Raw genomic sequence first — 23,159 nt, 5'->3', positions numbered from 1 at the left:
GGATGAAAACACAGGGAAAGTAATCCCTAACAATACAATTTTGTCTGAATCGAATTTCGCCTTCATAAGGCCTTTTTTGTAAATTATAGCACTTCACCATTTTATCAATTAAAATGTAGGTATATGGGGCAATCCAATAATTTTATGAATATAATAAAACTAGATTAAATTTTTATCTTGACACGTCCGAATAGCTGAAGCCGTTATCGTCAACTGATTAATAAAATCTAAAGTTATGACAGATTTTGCCACCAATGTACTTATCTTGTCATGTAAAGTGCGTGTATATTAACCTAATTCGATCCTAATGTCAAATGTAATCAAACAAAAAAAAAAATTATAGGAATAACATTAGAACTACATGGCGTCCAAACTCACCTGCTGATGATGCGCGGGGGGCGGCGCGTAGCCGTTATAATAGGGCGCGTTGTAGGGCGCGTAGCTGCCCGCCACGGACGCCACGGAGGCCACGGACGCCACGGACGCCACGGACGCCACGCCCGGCACGCCCGGCACGCCCGGCACGCCGCTGTAGCCGTACTGCCACTCCGACAGGTAGCCCGGCGTCGGCCGCATCAGCTGCCCGCCCCAGCCGCCGCCGTAGCCCACGAACGGCGCGCCGTACCTGCAGCCGTACCCGACTCACGTTAGGAGGTCACTACCCATCATATCTAGCTAATTGTATCGGTTACAAAGTAAACACCGTGATTATATACGCGCAAAATTAATTATTACTATATTTTGTGATTAGTCATAGCGCTTAAGGTACTCATTTGACATATAATTTTTGAAAAAGAAATAATGTTAATATAAATTATCATAATCGTTTTCATGTTTATGATATATTTTTTAAATAACTATAATAGACATTGATTCAATTTGGTGCCGTGACCAGGATATTGTCTAGTGACTTTTTTGAGTGGCACACAACACAAGTCAACATAGCACCAGTAACAATAACAAGACGTTATCGAAGTACGAGTCTCGCTTCGGTTTTAGTGCATGCAAGACGATTTCTTTTTGAATTAATGGCGCCAAAGATTATTACAAAAAGTCATAATTTTCACAAAAGTATAATTAAATCTACTTTGTTGCCACAAACCCACCAACCCATTATCCATTATACTTCGGCATGCGATTAAGGTTTCAGGTAGCTTAACTCTTCAGTTAGCGAAATAATGCTAGACTAATCCGTAACTGTAGGAGTCGTAGTAGAAAAAGGAAAAATCTAAAGAATAAAAAAAAACATATCAGGCGTTCACAACAAATCCACCATACCTCACTCGGCGTCATGCTATTAAAGTTAGAAGCGCAACCCGACACCTCGGCCACGAAACGCACGCTCGCTTTTGGCGTGTTGCTGCAGCGACTCGCATGCGGGTTAGTTGAAGGGAGCACTGACCCGTTGTTGTAGGAGCCGTAGTAGACCTGGTGCGAGGCGGGGCGGGGCGATACTGACCCGTTGTTGGCGTAGGCGGGCGAGCCGTAGCCGTAGGGCGGGTAGAGCGCGGGCGCGTACTCGGGCAGCGAGGCCACGGGCGCGGCGGGCTCGGGCGCGGGCGCGGGGCCGCCGGGGCCGCCGAGGCCGCCGGGGCCGCCGGCCGAGGCCCCCGGCCCCGCGCCCGCCGGCCCGTCCGCGATGGACGGGATCTGGTCCACCAGCGACTCCAGCCCCGAGAGCGACTTGGACGCCACGTCTTGCGACTTCGGCTTGGCGCCGCCCGCGAACTCGCCCGGCGACCCTGTGCAAACGTCACTGTTATCGCCTGTCGACTGGTTGTGTGATGATAACATATGTAGCTTATGTGATTGAATAAAATAATCGCTATCTTTAAAAAAAGATGTCGTTTAAGTAAATAGTGGCTCAAGATCGGTTCTCGCTTAAACCGCTAAAGCGTTTTAAACAAAATTTGGTAAAGATGTAGAAAAGAACCGGGGAAGAACATGGGGTAGTTTTTATCGATCATCGTCATCATTCTTCTCGGACGAAGTCCCGGACAGAAGCTATCGATAATATGAATACGAGTCACAAAATAAGACTTCAAATTTTAAAGTAACGATGACTGAGTGATATCGCATATCTGTACACGACGTAGTGCGTGGCTTAGTAACGATCGCTACTTATATTGAACAAAATATTTAGATAACTATTTTAAAAAGATAAAAAGTATACAATAAGATCAATGCGGTGAAGACTATTAGGTAACACGCTCTACGACCTACATGCTCTTTCGTATGGCCTAGATGGTGATTAATGCAGTAAGGTGCTAAATATTAAAAAGTCAGAAAACTTCGATTATCTCGGAAACATAAACCTTTTACTAGACCTATAAGTGCACTATCTGGACCAGCCTAAGGTGCCCTGTCGGTGGTTAGAAGGTTATCCATTAATTACTGGGCATCCTGTATGCCATCTTCTCCACGTTGACCTAATTTAAATATATGGTAGTAGATATGAAGACATACCGGGTGGGCGCGAGTGTTCGGGCGGGCGGAAGGCGGGCGCGTGCGGAGAGAACGGCCCTTCTCCTCCGCCCTCCGGCGTCGATCTGAACATAGAATGGTATCAAACACATGTGAAGTTAGAAGCTATTTAAAAGCTTTCATTTAATTTCCTTATTATTGTATTAAAGAATATTTTGCAAATGCTATAAATTAATATGTATGATTACTAATAATACTATGCCTACGTATAATTCTGACTCTGACATCCTATTGTTGTTATCGATTTATAAAATATTTTTTTTGATTATAGAATATGTAGAATATTATAATTGTATTTGCATGCATTTAAGTATGTTCTATTGCAAATAAAGTGCTTGATTGATTGCACCTTCATTTCATTTTACCCATTAAAAATCTAAATCTCAAAACGGAATAGTGACAAAGTGCCTGAATTCCAGAACAGGTACCAATTTTTTTTTTAAATAAATATAAGTTTAAATCGAATAAAGTTAAACAAAGAGGCATAGGTAAGTTTAATACAGATCAAATTGCGTAAAATATTTTCTATAATTTCAGTGTCCAGAGAGGAAAATGGCGACTACGTTTGTATTGAGAAGCGGGCGTCCACTATTCTCTCAAGACTCGTAACATATTTTAGGTCCGTGTCTTAAAGAAATATCTTGGTTAGCTCAATTTTATTACAAAGTAAGTGTTACCTATTAAAATTGCTAGAGTACATGGAGGGATGCTGTTGTAAGTGGTCTAATCGTGGACTGTCACCCAAGTTGCTTCCTGAAACGGAACAAATACAAATTTAATTTTAGTACAATGGTACAACTAACAATACATACTCAGGAGTACCTATCTAAAATTGCACGATGTAATAAATCGTTGATAAGGGCTTGTGCACAAATCACGCGAGGTTTTTTCGGCTACTTTTTGATCCCCCCTCCCCCGGTGATATCTGGTGAGGTTCTTGGCGAACCGTAGACTTTGAAATTGAACCGGGACATAATCATGTAAGTACGTGAAGTACGTGCAGCAGTTGAAATCAGAAAATATCCAAATTGCAATCAGGATGAAAGACAGGGGATTTTCTGCGTGGAATCCAGTGATTAGCAAATGTAAGCGTGCAAAAACATCCAGTCACGGATGTCGTGAATGTTGTGTGTAAAGTATGGACGTGGAACAGAAATATAATATATATAATATGGCCGGGACAACAATATTAATTCTTCGTTCTTAGCGCCTTTAGGTAAAGTGACAACCCTAGGGTACAAGTGAATAATAAGGATCAAGTGCGGGTAGTTCGCATAACCGGCGCAAGTAGAAGATGTTGATACAATTCCTCGTCAGTCTGCCTATGACCACGAACGTAATGTCAAGTTCCAAATGTTAGGCTAAATAATAAAAGTAAGTGCAGTATCAGTTTCAAAATTACGAGTGAACATCGTGTTAGTTTAAATCAACATATAGGATATACAGTCGTCTGCAATTCAGCGAATAGTTTGTATGCTGCTGTTAGTCTTTTCTTCAGACGAAGATTGGCGCTTATGACGTTAAGGCACCTCATAAGCGTTAATCTTCTTTGCCATTTCACTCATAGCAAAGTGGTTGTCATCATTTCAGCAATTACCGATAAGCTGAACGATGCGTCGTCATTCTTCTCTGTTGCTTTTTTTCACTCATTTTCTCTGCGCTATTACGATGTTAAAGGACTGTCTTTTAACCCTTTTGAGTCCCACGGATGCGACACGCGGCAGCAAACCCAAAGTTCAATTCTGCCATTCGTTTGTCGACAGACCTGACCTAGTCGGTATTTACCCGGCCTACGAAGCCGATGGTCCTGGGTTTGAATCCCGGGAACGGCAGTTATGTGTGTATTGAGCAAAGATATTTGTTTCGGAGTCATGGGTGTTTTCTATTACCTAAGTTTATATACAATATTACATATATCGTTGTCTGAGTACCCACAACACGAGCCTTCTTCTTACTGTGGGGCTTAGTCGGTTCGTGTAAGAACGTCGTATAATATTTATGTATTGAATGATTATTCGTTCGTCACTCGGCTGTCAGATTTAGATCCCTGGGAGCGGAGGGTTTATGCGACCGGTACCTTGGTCGCGGTAGTGGTAATGGTCCTTGTGCGCGGCGTCGTGCAGCGCGTGCGGCGCGTGCGGCGCGTGGTGCGGGTAGGCGCGGCGCTCGGCGCCCGCGGCCGCGTCGTACAGCGCCGCGCCCGCGCCCGCGCCGAACGCGCCCGCCACGCCGCCCGGCGACATCTCGCTCACGCCGGAGTTTGTCTGCTGAGAGATAACATCGGAGTTAAATATCGGATATTTTTTAAGGGATCGTTACATTTTGGTGCCGTGACCGGGATATGCAAGTCGGAAGTAAATTCAAAACCAGGTTCTATAGTGTGCGGTTCAAGGTTCCTTTTCTGATAGCTCAACATTTCGTTTTATTATTATTATTTATTTATATGTGTAACAATCAAACTAGTGCAGATACTTTAGATCGGAAACTGTCGAGATATATCTCTGTTTGGAAAAGTATTTGAGGACGGTAGATACTTTTAGTGCGTTGTTTCATACGCTACTTGTGACGCTGACTGTCCAAGTTATTTCAGACGAGTAATTTTTATCTAATTCATTGCTCGGTGGACTTCCAGTACAGTCTAGAATTTTCATGTCCCCATCGTATACCAAACTGCGTGATTTAGCGAACCGACCTTGTTATAATCCTGTAGCGACTCATCGCTGCCGCTGCCCGGATGCATGTCGGTAGATCCGAGCGGCGATCGCTCCCGCTCGCGACTGTCCCCGGCATGCGGCGGCTCGAAGTCCAGCGCGAGCCCCGGCGAGGCGTTGGGCGAGGATATCGCCGCGCCGATGTCGCTGGACAGCTCCCCGGCGAAGGAGCCGGCGCTGCCCGTGGAGCGGAGCGGCGCGGGCGGCAGCGGCGCGGGGGACGGGTGCGAGGGGTAGGCGGCGGAGGGCGTGCGCGGCGCGGGGGAGGAGTGCTGGCTGTAGGGCGTGTGCGCGGGGGAGGGCGTGTACGAGTGCGCGGCGGGGGACGCCGCGGGGAACGGCGCGGGCGAGCGCGAGTACGGCCGCGGGGTCTGTGGACACACGGCTACTCAGTATCGGGAGTGAGCTTTCCGACTATACCTACACGATGAAGTAGGTTTCATTAAACAAGTTATTTAAAAAAAAAAAAAATTATTCTCAAACAATTCAGTCCATATTTGTTAGTATCAACTTACAACCTATGTTATGTTACCTTCCGCACAATAAATTACATAAATTAAATTAGGTAACTTACACACTTGAAATTGCTGATTATCTTGGCCGATTTACCGAACCGCACGTTTGTGAACATGCAATTCGATAAATCGTCCTAAAATACCAGAATCTAACCGCTCGGCTATCATTTTCAGGATCCCGTTGGTGCTCCCGCGTATACGGTGTACCACTGATGCAGTCTTTTTTCGCATAATAGCATAAAAATCATCTACATGTGCGTCCGCAAACATGCCAGAAGCACTACAGTATAAGCCTCTACAGGGCCCTGAAAACGTTGTTATACTGAACCCTCAGAGAGTCAAAGGATTTCTGCTTAAAATTAGTCCACAGGCCACTAGTATAAAAACATTAGCAATACGCACGGAATAAAGTAATTTTGACCTCCATGCTACACTTAGCGAACCTGTGCGCCAACATAGCTATTTAGCTTTAGCCAGTCAATTTATAATGAACAATCAGATGTGGTGTGTGGTCGCACGCGCTAAGAAGGCGCGTGCCGCCTGGAGATTCTGCCGCTGGCGTGTACAATCTATTATGAATTTGCTGCTTAAGGCTATAGAGATGATAATTTACAAACCTTTAATAGCGTTATCATTCTTTTTTATAGCGTCTCCCGTTTGGGGTTTAAAAAAACAATACTGACTAGACATCGGTATGAGCTCGGCTTAAAAACGAAAAAATATATCAGTTTCGTAAGTGCACGCGGGATGACGTGCATTCCGCGGCTCTCGGGCAAATGTAGACAAGGTCCACAATACCTGCGACTGCGGGTCGGGCTGGCGGTGGTCGTAGCTGTCCTCGAGGCGCACGTGCGGCGAGCCGGCCGCGTGGCTGTAGGGCGCCGGCGAGGCGGCGTACAGCGGGCTGCGGCCCGGGTACCCGCCGCCCACGCCGCCCACGCCCACGCCCACGCCGCCCACGCCCACGCCCACACCGCCCCGCGCCGGCGAGCCGTACGGGTTGCTGCGCGGCGGCGACGGCGCCGAGAACGCGGCCGGCGACGACGGGTACTGCTGGGAAACGATATAATGTTATTTCCTCTACACATTCGTTACATTATTGAGAAATGAATCGCGGGACGTTCTAAATGTTGCCAGTGGTCACCTGCGGCTGCGGCGTGCCCTGCGGGCGCGGCGGGCCGGGCGAGTAGCCGGCCGAGCGCGGCGAGGCGTACACGCCGCGCGGCGAGGCCGCCGGGAAGCCGGCGCCGGCGCCCGCCGCGCCCGCGCCCCCGGCCCCCCCCCCCCCCCCGCCCGGGCCCGGCGACGAGTAGCGCGCCAGCCCCACCTCCATCCCGGACTCCATGTTGCCGCCTGCAACCCAACAGACACGTCACCACGAGGCCGCCACGCGCACAACCAATACGATGGGGTTGGCAACTGTCAAACTATTTTATAGATAGCACCCTTGGAGCATTTAACAACCATAAGCGCCTTTAAGAGCTTACCCTCTGTCTTCAAATCTCAACCAATAGTCATATGCATTGTATGGACTGACGTTTATCTGACATGGCTATTTGTATGTTACGTTACATACAAATAGCCATGTCAGATATACACCGTGTTTTTTTCGATTTGCGTTAATTTCAAGGGTGCATTCCTGAGCTTTAATTAAGTAACTTTCTCAAAGACACCGATATTCTAATTAACTCCATTTCAGAGATAATCAATCATATTTTTCTATATTATAAGGCCCTTACGAGCGTGTACACTTGCCTTAGGACCTGTTTACTTATTGATTAGTGTTTAGTGCGAGTTCATACATTTGCTACTAACGTACGTACTATCTCGGACGATCGATGTTAGAAATGACATTGATATATCACAGTTTTCAATTGTTTGGTTGAGTTAAATGTAATGCCCGTGTTACAACAACGCTATATGCAACATTTAGTTACTTTTTATAAAAATAAAAATAGTAAAAAAAAAACAAAAAAATTTTTTTTTTGTGAAAATTAACTATGCCATTTAGTTTCCTTAAACGTACTTACCGAAACCCCGGAGTTAACGCAATTCAATAAAAACACGGTGTATAAACAGTATACATTTAACGTGCCCCTTCCTCTCAAAAATCGGTAGACAGTTCTGTACAGAAAATTACAGACAAGACTTGTGTTGTAAAGGACTCGAGTTCTGGGAATCCTTTCTATTACGACTCGGAACTCAAATGACGAGACGCGCCTCAGTACATATGACTCCTCTCCCAAGCAAGTCTCGCAAACTAAGCAAGTGTCGCATAGGACGAACTGATTCGTACTTAACCGAACCGAACTGAACCGAACCAAACCGTACCGTACCATTTTTAGCCGTACTGAACCGAAATAAAGAGTACGGTACCGAACCGAACGAATAAAGCCGAATCGATTAAAAACGCACCGAATCGAACTGAATCGTACTTAACCGAACCGAACAGAACCGAATCGAACTGTCCCAAACCAAACTGTACTGAACCATTCTTAGCCATACCGAACCGATCTAAACAGTATAGTATAGAACCAAATCGGATAAAACGGAACAGATTCAAAACGAACTGACTCGTACTTAACCAAACACAATCGAACTGTACCGAACCGTCCCGAACCCAACCAAATATAGACCAAATATTCTCGAGCGAGAACATTTCCCATACAAAACACAACGTTCTCGAGTACGGCACAACTCATTTTACATATTATCATTCTTCAAATTTCAATACAATACATTTTCCCAGCTAGACTCTGATCGGAGTCGTATTGTGAATCTAGCCACAAGTCTCAATTTGGAAACTAATAGTCGCAGTGAAAGACTCCAGTTTTGTCGAAGACTCACGCTCTAGCTGTAGACAAAACTCGAGTCGCTGACCCAAGCTCGACCCGACTCGGGACTTTTCGAATTCATCGAGTCGTCTATTAAATGAATTGACTGTAGAAAATTACGACTCCAGAACTCGAGTCTTTTACAACACTAGACAAGACGTCTCCAAGTTGTTAAATTCTCCTAGATAGCGCCAGCATATAGGTTTCCCCTGTTTATAGTTTTTATTTGAGTGACTTGGATAAAGGGGCTAAAAAATTAAGCATTTGACACTAATCGGATTGAAAGGTAAAACGTTTGCTAGCGCCATCTATAAAATACTTCAACCAGCCAACCCCATCGTCAAGAAAAGAATGGCATTTTGTCAAATTGTCGCGAGAATTCTTCCAAGTCTTTGGTTGCCGACATACGCCGCGCACAGCACAGCGAAATATTCAATGGAAGTTAAGTTAAATAAAAAACCGGTGAAGTGCGAGTTCGGTTATCTCGCGCACCGAGGGTTCCTTACAAAAATTTCAATTTTCTCATGTAACTATAATCACGAAAGACTTTTGACCAGAAGTACAGCGCCATCTATGGGAAAATTGGCTAACTAATTTGCGCGAACAGTATGTGTGTTGGTTTTTCAGGGATAATTCTTTATCATGTGAACTGATTTCAACAATTTTTGTTTTATTTGAAAGGAAGTGTCTTTAGTTTAATCTCATAGGAATTTCAACTATAATAAACACCCGCAAATGGGATTAAATTTATTTATTAATTTTATATTTTTTGTTTTAATGTTAAGTTGACGATCTTTTAGTGAAAGCCTTTGTTTTATCCCTTTGTGTAAAATACTGTGTCTTTTTCTTTAAGAAATAAATAAATCTAATCTAATCTAATCTAATCATAGTAAAAAGACGTACACCCACAGTTCATCCCTTGGTTAACAATCTACCATACTTTAAGCTCCAGTTTAGCTTATTGTGACGGAAGAGTAACTACGGAACCCTACTCTGAGCATGGCCCGATATGCTCTTGGCCGGTTTTTAAGTTCATTGTTTTGATTGTATAATGAAATACGTAAAATATGGTTCTTTTCTTAAATTTTAAACTTTTATTTCATTAATTAATTATTACGAATGAAGACTCGTAGGGTGTTTCGGAACGATCTGACTTATTTCGGGGGCATATTATAAACCGTCAATATACCATTGAATTACGTATGCACTTTTTTGTCTCTTTCTTTTTGCTAATGATAAAAACGTAATGATGAAAATACGTAAAACATACATATCCCATGGCGCTGCGAGCAAATTCACAGACACGTGTCTCGAACACAAGGTCCACGTCTTCACAGGTTTTTATAAAGACAAAGAACAAGAATAAAAGAAGTTATAGATCGTGTCATTCACGAAGACGCGTGCCTTGCTCGCATCATCATGTTATTAAGACGAAAGTGGAGGACCCGCGCGAAATCACCTTTTCATACAAACAGTCTTCATTTTCCGGTCTGGATATTAACATTATTGAAAATATTTTGACACAATTTGTTGTATATCAACCACAGCTATGCCCCGTTTGCTTTTTTTTTCGAATTTTGAAGTGCATTAAAATCTGTTTTTTACCCCTAATTTTTATAATAATACAAAAAACGAAAAAATTAAACGCAGAAGCATAGCTATAGTTAATATACATCAAAATATGTAAAAATATTTCCCAAAATGTCAATGTCCAGAGAGGAAACTGGACTACGTTTGTATCGGGGGGGAATCGGGCGTCCTGTTTCCTCGTAAAGGTTAGACAAGTTACCGTGCTGGAAGTAGGGCGGGTAGTCGGGCAGCAGCTCCAGCTCGGCGGGCGGCGCGGCGGCGGGGAACTGCTCGTGCAGCGGCAGCAGCGCCTGCGGCGGCGAACACTGCGTCAACACATCATGCACCTCCGGGCACACACACCAGTACAGAGTTAGCGACCGAAACTGGATCTCTTGCCGACCGAAAAGTTCGGTTCTATCTCCCCCCCTCTCTGGAGCTCAAATTTTACATACGATGCATGCCGCGACGTCTGCCCCTAGAGCTCCGGCGATATCGACTTGCCACCCCTTAGTTCACTGTCTGCCTACACCTTGTTTTACCATCTTGTAAGTTGCCCAGGCAAAAGTTTTTTGGCTGAAACCGAGCTTTCGGTGTAAATATGATTTTCACCACACCAACTGGTGAAGGCCTTCTTAATTGTTTTAAAACTAATAAGAAAGTTGCATTTTATTCACATGTGGGGGAAAGTAATCAGATGCAAATTTTAAGTTGTTTCCTCATGTTAGCTAGTTGAATTGACTTTTAAATTATTATTTTGAGTGATATTTTTTTTATTACGTGCATTTGGATTTGATTTTATTGGTATTTTATAGTTAGTATTTTCCTCGCGTTGGTGTGGTGAAAAATGTTGTGTTTCACTCGGAGGCAAAGTTTGTTTAACCCTCTTGCCTCGAAACCCTCGCAACGCTCAAGATTCCACTTGTCGAACCACTCGCTACGCTCGTGGTTCAACTTTGGAATCTTTCACTTACTCGGGCATCAATATTAGCACGAGAGCTTAAACAACAACTTTGCCCCCTTGTAAAACAAATAACTATTTTATACCTGTTCCGTATTCAAACCTTCGGCTATTTGGTTTATTCGTGTTCTTGTTTTAAAAAAATGACATAGTGTCACATTTTGATTTAGATTTGTACAGTCGCGAGTTTTAATTTAGGACCCACCTAAAGTTGAATATCGTGTAGCAAACTGACGCTATTTAGAGCTAATATTTTAACGCAGTGTCATACATATAATGTTTACCATCGACAAGTTGGACAACTTACGTTTACGTTTCTAGGGGCAACTAATTTTCTTCGTAATTAGAAAACCGTAGTGATAGCTTTTTGCAAAGAGGTTATCATTTCAAGAGTCGATTCAATAAGACATTTAAATGTCTTAACTTGACATTTCAACACTATCGAACTGAAGTTTCGTCCTTATTGCATTTTGAATGTTCTAACAACATTTAATGGAAATGGGTCCCAAATTAAAGCTCGTGACTGTACTAAAAGCACGTATTTTATACAATTAAAGAACCAGTGAAAAATATGTGTTTTATTCATAAGAATTCTATATACATATACAAGATCCACTTCATTTTGTGGTCCTTCAAACCGGATTTGAACCAGTGACCTATTTCCATAGGTCCGAACCCGAAATCGGATTTTCTTCGGACACTACCAAAAATTAATTGGCTGGTATAAGGTGTGCAAGAAATGTGCAAGTGTGTAAGAAATTCGTGCTTCGAATTTGATAATTGAGATAACTGGTGAGTTTTGATTTTCACTTGACAATTTAATATTTGCCACTAGCTTTTCGGTGAAAGAAAACATCGTTAGGAAACCTGCACACGTCTGCGAAGAAATTGAAAGGTGCAGTCTCCAACCTGCTTTGAACCAGCGTGGGGATTATAGTCCAAGCCCATGAGAGGCCTGTGCCCAGCAGTGGGACGTATATAGGAGGAATTATTATTTATTATATCTAAGTATTGAATGACACTTTTATCCTCATTTGTTTGAGTTAGGTTTTCTGTGCGCTTCATGTCATGCACTCTCCGACAACACAACACCACTGACCTGTTGCTGCTGTTGTTGCTGTTGCTGTTGTTGTTGCTGCTGCTGTTGGAGCAGGAACTGTTGCTCCTCGGGCCTGATGATAAATATCATTACATTAGCGTATATTCAGAAAAGCATCATGTGCAGTCACGTCTAAAAATATCGGTACAAAAAAGTACAAAAATGTATACACGACTTTATTGCCCATATATTAAGGTGGTGTATACATATTTTTGGCACATTTTTCGTACCGATATTTTCAGACGTACACTTCAGGGCAAAGTAGAGAAACAAGCTTATAAGCCGTTTTGACAATATTAAAGGCTTCGACTTCGCCTCGGCCGACATGTGAATTGAGACATTTCTTGTTTTACTGCATGTAATATACTAATTTTAAAACGCTTTTATTAGGTCGACCTGTATGTAACTAAGTAGTGTCAGGGTAGGCGTCAATGATACTCGAGTTGGACTTCAAGACTGTTTATTAATAATCTAGGGTGGGTGCACAATTCTCAACTACCGACATCTTCCTTCTTAAAATCAAAAATAAGAAAACAACATCCTTAAAAGAAGCATGCATTACCTTAATTCTATTAACCTAGTACTTTAAACAAATCTATGCTTTTCCATAGATTGTAAAGAACCTATACAATAATATTAGTTATTTAGATAACATTTGTATATTATATAATTCTTTGTTTTTACTAAATACATTATTCTACTTTTACAATTTTAACTAATAAAATAAGTATTTATTGAATTTGAACATTATTTAGGCACCTACTTGTTTTTATGAAGTACATATCTTATTATTATTTTTAATTGTTCATACTTTTTTAACTTTCTAACATATTTATTTTCTTTATACAATATTAAATGCGTTTTAGTTTATAATGTTTGTTTATTATTAGGTACTATCTTTTTTTTTTTACATAATGTATGCATACCTAAATAAACATTAAATATAATATTTTACTTAAATTTATCGAAATTGACAAATTAATCTACTAAACGATTATCTTAGTATATTTGAGTATTCATTTTTACTTATTTTAACAACCTATTAGGCAGGCAGGTCTCCAACAGGCAGGTATACTTGAATTCCAGTTATATACTCCAATTGCCCCATCTATTGGGAGGTATCACTGTCCTGCCAGAACGAGTTACATAAGAATCAGTTTGGTTTGTGTTTACATTAACAATATTTGAATTGGGAACCGAAGTTGATGTGAATTGCATTTGCGGCGGAAGAATGTGGTCGTAATCGAACCCATACTCCGGATCGGTTTCCGGACGGTGCGGGGAGTCCGGTATGATGTGACGTCTATTCCGTATTATTTTATTACCGTTTCCCATTAATATTTGATATGACCGATCTCTTAAAATTTTACTAACCGTTCCGCTTATCCAAATGCTGTTATTGTCATGCCTTACCTTTACTTTTTGCCCTACTTTTAAGGGAGATAAGTTTTTTGCGTTTATGTCGTAATACATTTTATATTTATTTTGACGGTCAATTAATCTGTTCCTAACGCTGTGATTAACTGTCGCATCTAGGACTGTTTCGCGTAGTGGTAGAATGCTACGTAATTTTCTATTTTGAAGTAATTCTGCCGGAGAGGGTAAGTATTCGCTAATTGGTGTATTAAGATATTCTAGCAAGGCTAGGCGAAAATCGGTCGACGTATAGGTGCATTTTTTTATAATATTTTTTATTACCTGAATGCTGCGTTCTGATTGTCCATTGGACTGGGCATAGTGAGGAGAAGAGCGTACGTGATTAAATTGCCATTCATTTGCAAAATTACTAAATTCACGTGAAACAAATTGAGGTCCTCCGTCGGAGATAATTATCTCGGGTATTCCGTGACTACTAAATATACATTTTAACTCATCTATTATCGCGTGAGAGAGTGTGCTACGCATTTCGCGTACCTCCACATATTTGGTATAGTAATCGACAATCAGTAAGTAATTTTTTCGATTGATATGAAATATGTCAATACCTATTTTAGACCATGGTCTCTTTGGTACTTCGTGTGGAATTAGTTTTTCTTTTGTGTTGTTTTTTCTAAATGTTAAACACGCTTGGCAATTTGATATAAAGTTTTTTAATTGATTGTTTATTTCGGGCCAAAACAATAACTCTCGCGCTCTTAACAAACACTTTTCAAGGCCAAAATGCGCATAATGTATCTTTTTTTTCTTCTGGCCATCCTTTTCTAATATACTTTCTTAACAGCTGCATCTCACTATCACCATCTGTTTCTTTTTGTAGTATTAAATAGTGCGTATCAGTTAGCTCATTGTATGCACACACTGTGTGCACCGCCTCTGTAAGTTCGTCTTGCAGGTCATGATGATCACTGGAAGAGGCCGCGGGCGGCTCGTAGGCGCGCGATAAAGCGTCCGCGATATGCAACTGCTTGCCTGGTTTGTAAACCAGCTGAAATGAATATGGTTGGAGCCTTAATAGCATGCGCTGTAATCTGGGTGGGGCATCCACAATCGGTTTTTTTATTATACTCAACAGGGGCTTATGGTCAGTTTCAATCGTTATATCTGAGCGCCCATAAATATAACCATAAAACTTCTCACATGCGTATACGCATGCATATAACTCTTTCTCTATTTGTGCGTATCTCTGCTCAGTTTTTGTAAGTGCTTTTGAGGCATAACACACGGGCAGACCATCTTGTAAAAGTACACATCCCAGGCCACTCTTACTCGCATCTACTGAAAGTTTTATGGGCTTAGACATACTGTAATATTGCAGCACTGGTTTTTCGGACAAACATTTTTTTATGATATTCCATGTGTTTTCATGTCTCTCACTCCAATGCCACTCTATATCTTTCCGCAACAATTCTCTGAGTGGTTCGGTTTTATTAGAAAGATTAGGTATGAAATTACCCACGTACGTTGTTAATCCTAACAAACGTTCAACGTCCTTACTGTTCTGTGGCCTAGGCATATTAATAATAGCCGATATATGACTATCATCTGGGTATAGACCTTTCCTCGTAATTTTATGTCCTAAGTATTTAATTTCCTCAAGACCAAATTTACACTTAGCAAAATTTAATTTTAAATTAATTTTACGACATCTCTCTAATACCTGTCTCAACGTCTCATCATGCTCAGATTTCGTTTTTGCAAAGACTAAAATGTCATCTACGTACATACAAACTCCTTCGATATCGTCAAAATTCTCATATATTTTGCGATGGAAAACCTCACACGCAGACGATATTCCATAGGGCATACGTAGAAACTTATATCTCCCAAACGGTGTATTAAAAGTGCAAAGATCACTATTTTCTATTTTTACTTGCCAAAAACCATTAGTAGCATCTAGTGTGCTAAAATACTGAGCCCCTGACAAATTCGAAACTATTTCGTCTAACGTAGGCAACCTAAAGTGTTCTCGTTTTATAGCTTGATTCAATTCTTTCGGGTCTAAACATATCCTAAGATCTCCATTTGGTTTTTTTACGATAGTCATGCTGTTGACCCAATCAGTAGGGCCCTCAACCTTTGCTATGATGTCTTGTCGCTCCATATCTTCTAACTTTGCCTTTAGTTTTTCTCGCAATGGTATTGGTACCTTTCTTGGAGCGTGCACCACAGGCTTGCATTCGCGATTCACTCTAATTTTATAACTACCAGGCAAACAACCTATACCCTGAAATACATCTTTATATTCCGTAACAAAAGCCGGAGAGTTCAATTGCTCCATTTCACTCACTGCGAATACTCTTTTAACCAAATTCATTACCTTGCAATCATATTTACCTAATACAGGAGAGGACGGCACATCCACCACTTTAAATTCCAAAAAATATACATTATCTTTATATCACTTTCAAAAAACATTTGCTTAGAACTTCCAAGTTCTTTCCAGAATAACCGTGAAGCCGCGACGTGGTAACCATTAAATTTTCTTTGCTTAAACCAACTTGAGATAAGTAGCGTAATGGCAAAACATTAACTTCGGCTCCCGTATCAAGTTTAAACCTTAAATTATGGCTATTAATATTTAAAACAATCGACCATTCATCTATCTCATTATTAAGACAATATATTACCTGTTGGTCCGACTCCTCAATTTGATATACGCCACACATACGCGAAAAGTGATTCATGCGCGAACACCGTAAACAACGTTTCCCATACGCTGGGCACGCATAGTTTCCGTGCGTTGTACCACATTTGTTACAACAACGAGTACCGTTATTATACACATGCGCCGCACTACGAGCACCAGCGGCGCTCCCGGCCGCGCCAGCCGCCGCTCGCGCCGACACGGTCGAGTCCTGCGCGCGCCAACCGCTCCTGCTCCAAGCTCCCGCGCCGCGCCCGGCGCCACGGCCGCCTCGCGACCCCGCGAACCGTCCACGGCCGCGACCGTAACCTCCTCTTTGTGATATTTGCCATACATTATTATCTTGCAATGAATTGTTGTTGTCACCCGTCGTTATGTTATGTACCGATTTCTCTCGCGAGTCTTCAACAATTTTTTCCGAATACACTTTAGATACTATAGCCACTCGACAAATCTCCATAGCTTGTTCTAAAGTCAAGTCGGCTTCACGTAATAATCTCTCCCGAATAGCTTTGCTCGCGATGCCACATATCAACCTATCCTTAATTAAGGAATCACATAAAGTTCCAAACTCACATGAAGTTGATAATTTCTTTAAATCAAACACATATTGTTCAATTGTTTCACTTTCTGCCTGATTTCGCGTAAAAAATCGATGCCTCTCAACCGTTAAGTTTTTCCTTTGATCAAAATATTTTTTAAATTCGTCCAAAACCTGTTCTACCGTAGTACACTTCGCATTTAGTTGTTCATACAATTCCCTGCACTGTTCACCCACTATATGAAGCAATATATTTATTTGCATGGCCGATGTTTTTTTAGAAAGTTCACACGCGTCGAAATATATTGTAAATCCCTTACTCCATTTTTTCCAACTATCACTTAAACTGCCCGTAGTAATGTTCAATAAACTTTGATCATAAGTAAACGGTAACGGAGGCGTAAGCACTGTTTCCATTTTAGTATATAAACAACTGAGTCCTGTTAATTAAATATTATAACTTTTTATACTATTTTATCTTTGTTTGAACCATTTAAATAATTTCTGGCTGCGCCATGTCAGGGTAGGCGTCAATGATACTCGAGTTGGACTTCAAGACTGTTTATTAATAATCTAGGGTGGGTGCACAATTCTCAACTACCGACAAGTAGTGTAATGGTTAAGATAGTTTAGCCGATTTTAGACTATCCGTATTAACGCTAAGGTTGTCATTCCATTGCATCAATATACCATACTACGGGTGGTTGTAACTGATAATCAATTTACGCCACCTTGTTAAGTGTTACCGTGGCTCAGCGGTAGGAGCTTGGACTAGTAATCGGAACGACCGAGGTTCAAACCCCGGTGTGGATTAACTTTTTCCTTATTTCTTTGGTTTTTAAAAATATCAGGTTTATTTGTTTAGAATTGACGGTTGCATTCATAACGAAGAGATTTGAATTAGAAACCAAAGACGAAGCACGTATCCTCCACTCGTGTAGTGATTAAGATTGCCGAAATTGCATATCGAAATTTATGGAAAATAAATCTATCTGGACATCCCACTTGTGAGAGTGATATTTTTTAAAGATATAGTGCCATAAACTGTTCACCAAGGGCGTACCGTAATGCCCTTTTTTGGTGGACGCGCATCAGTGCGCGGCGCATAAAGACTGACCTAGCCGATCTGACAGTGGGTAGGCAGAGAACCCCGGTCGGACACCAGACCAAATCTTTCCTGGCGCCCTTCTAGTTTTAGTATAGTTTTAGTTAGGATTAGTATTTAATAAATCTCATTTGGATAATTGTATGCTCTTTATTTTACTCCCTCGACAACACATAACAGTAGGTAATGGAATCTAAGGTAACTAATTTAACCATCTTCCAAGGATCGTAGCGTCATGAAATTGACAGCTGTATGTAGTTCTGATGACAATACAATAATATGGTACTGTCGAACTGATCTGATGATGGAGCCGGAAGATATGAACTGGAACTTCATGATGGAACATCGTATCTGCTGTGTTTGGATTTGTTAGAAAAATCTTGTAATGAACTTTGACCACGATTAGGTTTCAAGGTCTGATGATGAAGCCGGAAGGTAGGCGCCGGCATTACATGATGGAATATCGTATCATAGTCGTGTTTGCACTTGTGAGAAAGGTCACATAATGGACTTTGAACACGATCAGGTTAACATTTATAAAAGCGTGTTTTTCTAGTGTTTTTTTTTACTATTAATTTATTTGTTAGCTAACGTGTTGAAAAAAGTCGTATAAAACGCGTGTGCATTAGTCATTACCTCATTACACACATCGGGATTTCTCCGCTTCTATAGTTTGTTGTCAAAACAACTGATGGCGCAAAATACTGCTTCTTCGTGCCGGTTTTATACATAGTAATAATAGTAGAATTGTTCACGCGTGGTGTGGTACCTGATCTTCTTGGGCCGCCCCCGCTTCTTCTTGGGCGGCTGCTCGCCGTTGGGGTCGAGCGGCTGCGGCGCGCGCGGCTGGCGGGGCGCCCGCGGGGCGGGCGGCGCCACCTCGCCGTTCTCCAGCTTGATCTTCTTCGGCCGCCCGCGCTTCTTCTTCAGCGGCACCTCCGTGCCGTCCTCCAGGATGATGGTGTCGCCGGGCTCCGGCTCCATGGTGAGTCTGCAAGCGTTTCTTTGTGTATAGTTTTTTTTTCTGTCAAATTCGGTGCATCGGGGATGGGTTTGTGCTACGTTTCTACGAGATAAAGCGCCGGTACTTCTTTCTACTTCTCCCCTGTTATCTGTCATTTATACACTCGTGGCCACTAATACTAACAACATTCCTAATAGGTTTCAAGAAATAGTAGACTATACAACAAAGGCATAAAGCGATCCATTGTTAACATCTTAACCGAGACAATTTATTGGTCCGAGCACAGCGAGGACTAAAATAGCCGAAAATAAAAATGGACATTTATAGCTGAGTTACACACTGCTTTTCACTTCGATTGGGAAAAATATTGTATGAAATATATTGTTGCCAACTTTATTTTAAATGTTATCTCTACCAAATAAGTAAACCATAGACAAGTTTTTTTAATTTCATTCATTCATTTTCCCGCCCGTACCCTCCATTCTTCGCTACTTCTTGAATGTAGTTATTGTGGTTGTCGAATAAAAAATTCACTTTTGTGTTAAAAAAACACTGTGTTTTTCAAGTTAAAATGGATGAAGACGAAAACTTAGTGTCTACGCCTGAAGACATATCAGTGATGACCAACGAAGTCACTAAAAATTTGCTGCCTTCAAAATCGCGATACATGACATGAAAAATATTTGTTAAATTTACAATTTTATTGCAAGGTAAGTGCTTGGTCGTAGAAAAAGTATTGTATGCAACGTTGTTTAACTGAGTCAAAAAATACTCGTGATTTTCGGCTTCGCTTCAAATTGTTACTCACGCCACTCGCCTTTTTTGACCTCTCTTAAACAACGGTGGCATAATAGTAGTTTATGTGACTGCTACATAATAAAAGGCATTAAAATACACGAGTGTGGGTTTAAGAAACGATCGAAGTGAGTTCCTTAAAAGGATCACACGAGTGTTTTAATGCCTAATTATGTACAGTTACATACACTATTTTATCTAGACACATATTGTAAACTTTATGATATATTCACTAACCCAAATTACAGTCAACGTTGGGACATCATTGCTCTCTTGGCGGAACTCGCGGATATGTGGTGGCGTCACCGAAATATTTTTATCGCTCATTTTAACGAAACTTTTGCTATAGTTACTTTAATATTTTTTAAGAAAAAAAACCGACTTCAATGAGGGAGACCGGGTGAAAGAAAAATGATTGTTGATTTTGGGTTTCATACAATGAAATTAAAAAGACAGCTACCTACGCCTACCGATGTAGAAAAGGAGGTAAAATGTTTTTTTTCGTCACTGCACCCACCTTGACACATTTCAGATTTGCCCTATGGTTGACTGGTAACATACCCGCAATAGGGTATTCAACTGTATTTAAAACAAATTATTTCACACCATGCATGAAATAAAGAAAATAGGTTACACGTCAAATTTTTAAAAATTATCTCATATTTGCAAACTTATTTTTAACTTCAGCTTCTATAAATAACAAGTACCAGCGTTTTTCTCAAACTAATTTTAATAGTTATTATCCATCTTATAAATATCTATTTCAAGATGTACTCTCGGCCTCGTCGATATGAGGCACAAGTCCGTTGAACTAGCTCCACTAGTAGCCTCGTGTTTTATACCTGCGTATCTTCATCTCCTGCGGGTTGGAGTGCCGTCAGAAAAGTTGAGCACGGCCTCGTCGATGTGAAGTACGAGGCCGTCGAACTACCTCTACTAGTAGCCTCATGTTAAATACCTGCGTATTCCCATCTCCTGCAGGCAGGAGTGTTGTCAGAGAAATCGAGCACGGCCTCGTCGATGTACAGCACGAAGCCGTCGAGCTAGCCCTACTAGTGGCCTCGTGTTAAATACCTGCGTATCTCCATCTCCTCCTGCGGGCGGCGAGACGTGTTTGTCGGGGAAGATGAGCTCGGCCTCGTCGATGTGAGGCACGAGGCCGTCGAGCTAGCCCTACTAGTGGCCTCGTGTTAAATACCTGCGTATCTCCATCTCCTCCTGCGGGCGGCGGGACGTGTTGTCGGGGAAGATGAGCTCGGCCTCGTCGATGTGAGGCACGAGGCCGTCGAGCTAGCCCTACTAGTGGCCTCGTGTTAAATACCTGCGTATCTCCATCTCCTCCTGCGGGCGGCGGGACGTGTTGTCGGGGAAGATGAGCTCGGCCTCGTCGATGTGAGGCACGAGGCCGTCGAGCTAGCCCTACTAGTGGCCTCGTGTTAAATACCTGCGTATCTCCATCTCCTCCTGCGGGCGGCGGGACGTGTTGTCGGGGAAGATGAGCTCGGCCTCGTCGATGTGAGGCACGAGGCCGTCGAGCTAGCCCTACTAGTGGCCTCGTGTTAAATACCTGCGTATCTCCATCTCCTCCTGCGGGCGGCGGGACGTGTTGTCGGGGAAGATGAGCTCGGCCTCGTCGATGTGAGGCACGAGGCCGTTGAGGTAGTCGCGGAACTTCTTGAGCGCCGCGTAGAAGGGTACTTTGTCGGCCGCCCGAGGCAGCTGCGCGCAGCGCGCTGACGACGACGGCATCACCCACATGTACTGCGGGGAAAGACAGTTAGGTTACAAGTAATATAAACAACACTTGAGTTTTGCTTCAAATGTTTATAGGGATTGCTAGTGGCTATAAAAATAATGCCATGTTAAACAGGTTTTTATAAAAATAAATGTACATTGCTTACAATATTTTGACGACCTGTCTGGCCTAGTGGGTAGTGAACCCGCCTATGAAGCCGATGGTCCCGGGTTCAAATCCTTGTGAGGGCATTTATTTGTGTGATGAGCACTGATATTTGTTCCTGAGTCATGGGTGTTTTCTATGTACCTATTTAAGTATTTTTATAAATATTTATATATATCGCTGTCTAGTACCCATAACACAAGCTTTATTGAGCTTACTATGGGACTTTCTTAATTTGTGTGGGAATGTCCTATAATACTTTTCTGCTCTCACTGCACTTTTAAGCGTTATTTGTTCCAATTTAGGCTGCGATACCACCAGAGATGTGCGAGGATGCGTATTGAGATAGGTTTGTTAAGAACCAATAGAAAATCACTCAATGAAATTATTATATTGGTTCTCCTCCTACTCCTCCCCATCCTCACACATGTCTGGGAGTAACGCTCGTGGGAGCAAATTTAGGGGGCAGTACTTCGCTGTGCAGTTTGTCAGGAGGCCAACTCGGGTTGTCTCTCCGACGCACAGTCCGTTAGATTTTTTTTATACCACGACGGTGGCAAACAAGCATACGGCCCGCCTGATGGTAAGCAGTCACCGCAGCCTATGGACGCCTGCAACTCCAGAGGTGTTACATGCGCGTTGCCGACCCTTTAGATTAGAACGTACCGTGTTGGTGCCGGCGATGGTGTCGGGCTGCTTGCCGAAGCAGAAGTCCTTCTTGCCCGAGAACACCTCGTAGATCAGCTTGCCGTTGAACACCGCCACCTGTAACGACACACACACACACACATTACTACACATACACGAGCCAGAGCCAAACAATACGAGTTGAATAGTAAACCAACTAGTCAACTCTATGTGAAACATCAAAAATATTTGTTTACGTATATGGAATGCTTTTTGACGACCGGTTTGGCCTAGTGGGTAGTGACCCTGCCTATGAAGCTGATGGTCCCGGGTTCAAATCCTGGTAAGGGCATCTATTTGTGTGATGAGCATGGATATTTGTTCCTGAGTCATGGGTGTGTTTTATGTATTTATATATTATATATATCGTTGTCTAAGTACCCACAACACAAGCCTTATTGAGCTTACTGTGGGACTTAGTCAATTTGTGTAATAATGTCCTATAATATTTATTTATGGAATTAGTATCGGGACTCACTCTGTGACTTCAGAGTGTATACTGCTTTTAGTGAGTTTTGTTGTAGTGAGTTAGATGAATAAGAAAGGAATTCTCAAACACATACTCGGGTCTACCACTGGGCGCCGTCCTTTAGGTCATCCTATAGTTCTTTACTTTTAGTAAAATGGTAAACAATCTTAACTTGTCTTTTTATTATTAACTATTATTGCCGCGGGACTTAGTCAATTTGTGTAATAATGTCCTATAATATTTATTTATTTATTTATGGAATTAGTATCAGGACTCACTCTGTGACTTCAGAGTGTATCCTGCTTTTAGTGAGTTTTGTTGTAGTGAGTTAGATGAATAAGAAAGGAATTCTCAAACACATACTCGGGTCTACCACTGGGCGCCGTCCTTTAGGTCATCCTATAGTTCTTTACTTTTAGTAAAATGGTAAACAATCTTAAC

General features: G+C 42.0%; 1 protein-coding gene across 7 annotated transcripts in view; it reads right to left on the bottom strand.

Moving 5' to 3' along the window:
• Positions 1-23,159, bottom strand: part of LOC133530603 (AT-rich interactive domain-containing protein 1B-like) — an 85,762-nt gene that overhangs the window by 9,650 nt on the left and 52,953 nt on the right. For 2 of the 7 annotated variants that reach the window (XM_061868581.1, XM_061868579.1), the window contains exons 6-18: positions 22,229-22,327; positions 21,230-21,423; positions 18,673-18,894; positions 12,174-12,246; positions 10,334-10,460; positions 6,855-7,063; positions 6,509-6,763; positions 5,177-5,566; positions 4,562-4,751; positions 3,162-3,237; positions 2,467-2,549; positions 1,403-1,742; positions 379-625 (exon numbers count right to left, since the gene is read on the bottom strand). In XM_061868581.1, the coding sequence (XP_061724565.1) occupies positions 379-625; positions 1,403-1,742; positions 2,467-2,549; positions 3,162-3,237; positions 4,562-4,751; positions 5,177-5,566; positions 6,509-6,763; positions 6,855-7,063; positions 10,334-10,460; positions 12,174-12,246; positions 18,673-18,894; positions 21,230-21,423; positions 22,229-22,327 (2,505 nt within the window). The remainder of the gene's footprint in view (positions 1-378; positions 626-1,402; positions 1,743-2,466; positions 2,550-3,161; positions 3,238-4,561; positions 4,752-5,176; positions 5,567-6,508; positions 6,764-6,854; positions 7,064-10,333; positions 10,461-12,173; positions 12,247-18,672; positions 18,895-21,229; positions 21,424-22,228; positions 22,328-23,159) is intronic. The other 5 variants (XM_061868583.1, XM_061868585.1, XM_061868584.1 and 2 more) reach the window with 4 other exon arrangements.

This window comes from Cydia pomonella, chromosome 23 (genome assembly GCF_033807575.1).
Source record: "Cydia pomonella isolate Wapato2018A chromosome 23, ilCydPomo1, whole genome shotgun sequence".
NCBI classification, from domain to species: domain Eukaryota; kingdom Metazoa; phylum Arthropoda; class Insecta; order Lepidoptera; family Tortricidae; genus Cydia; species Cydia pomonella.
The sequence above is the reverse complement of the archived record's forward strand: the minus strand, read 5'-3'. Positions and strand labels throughout refer to the sequence as shown.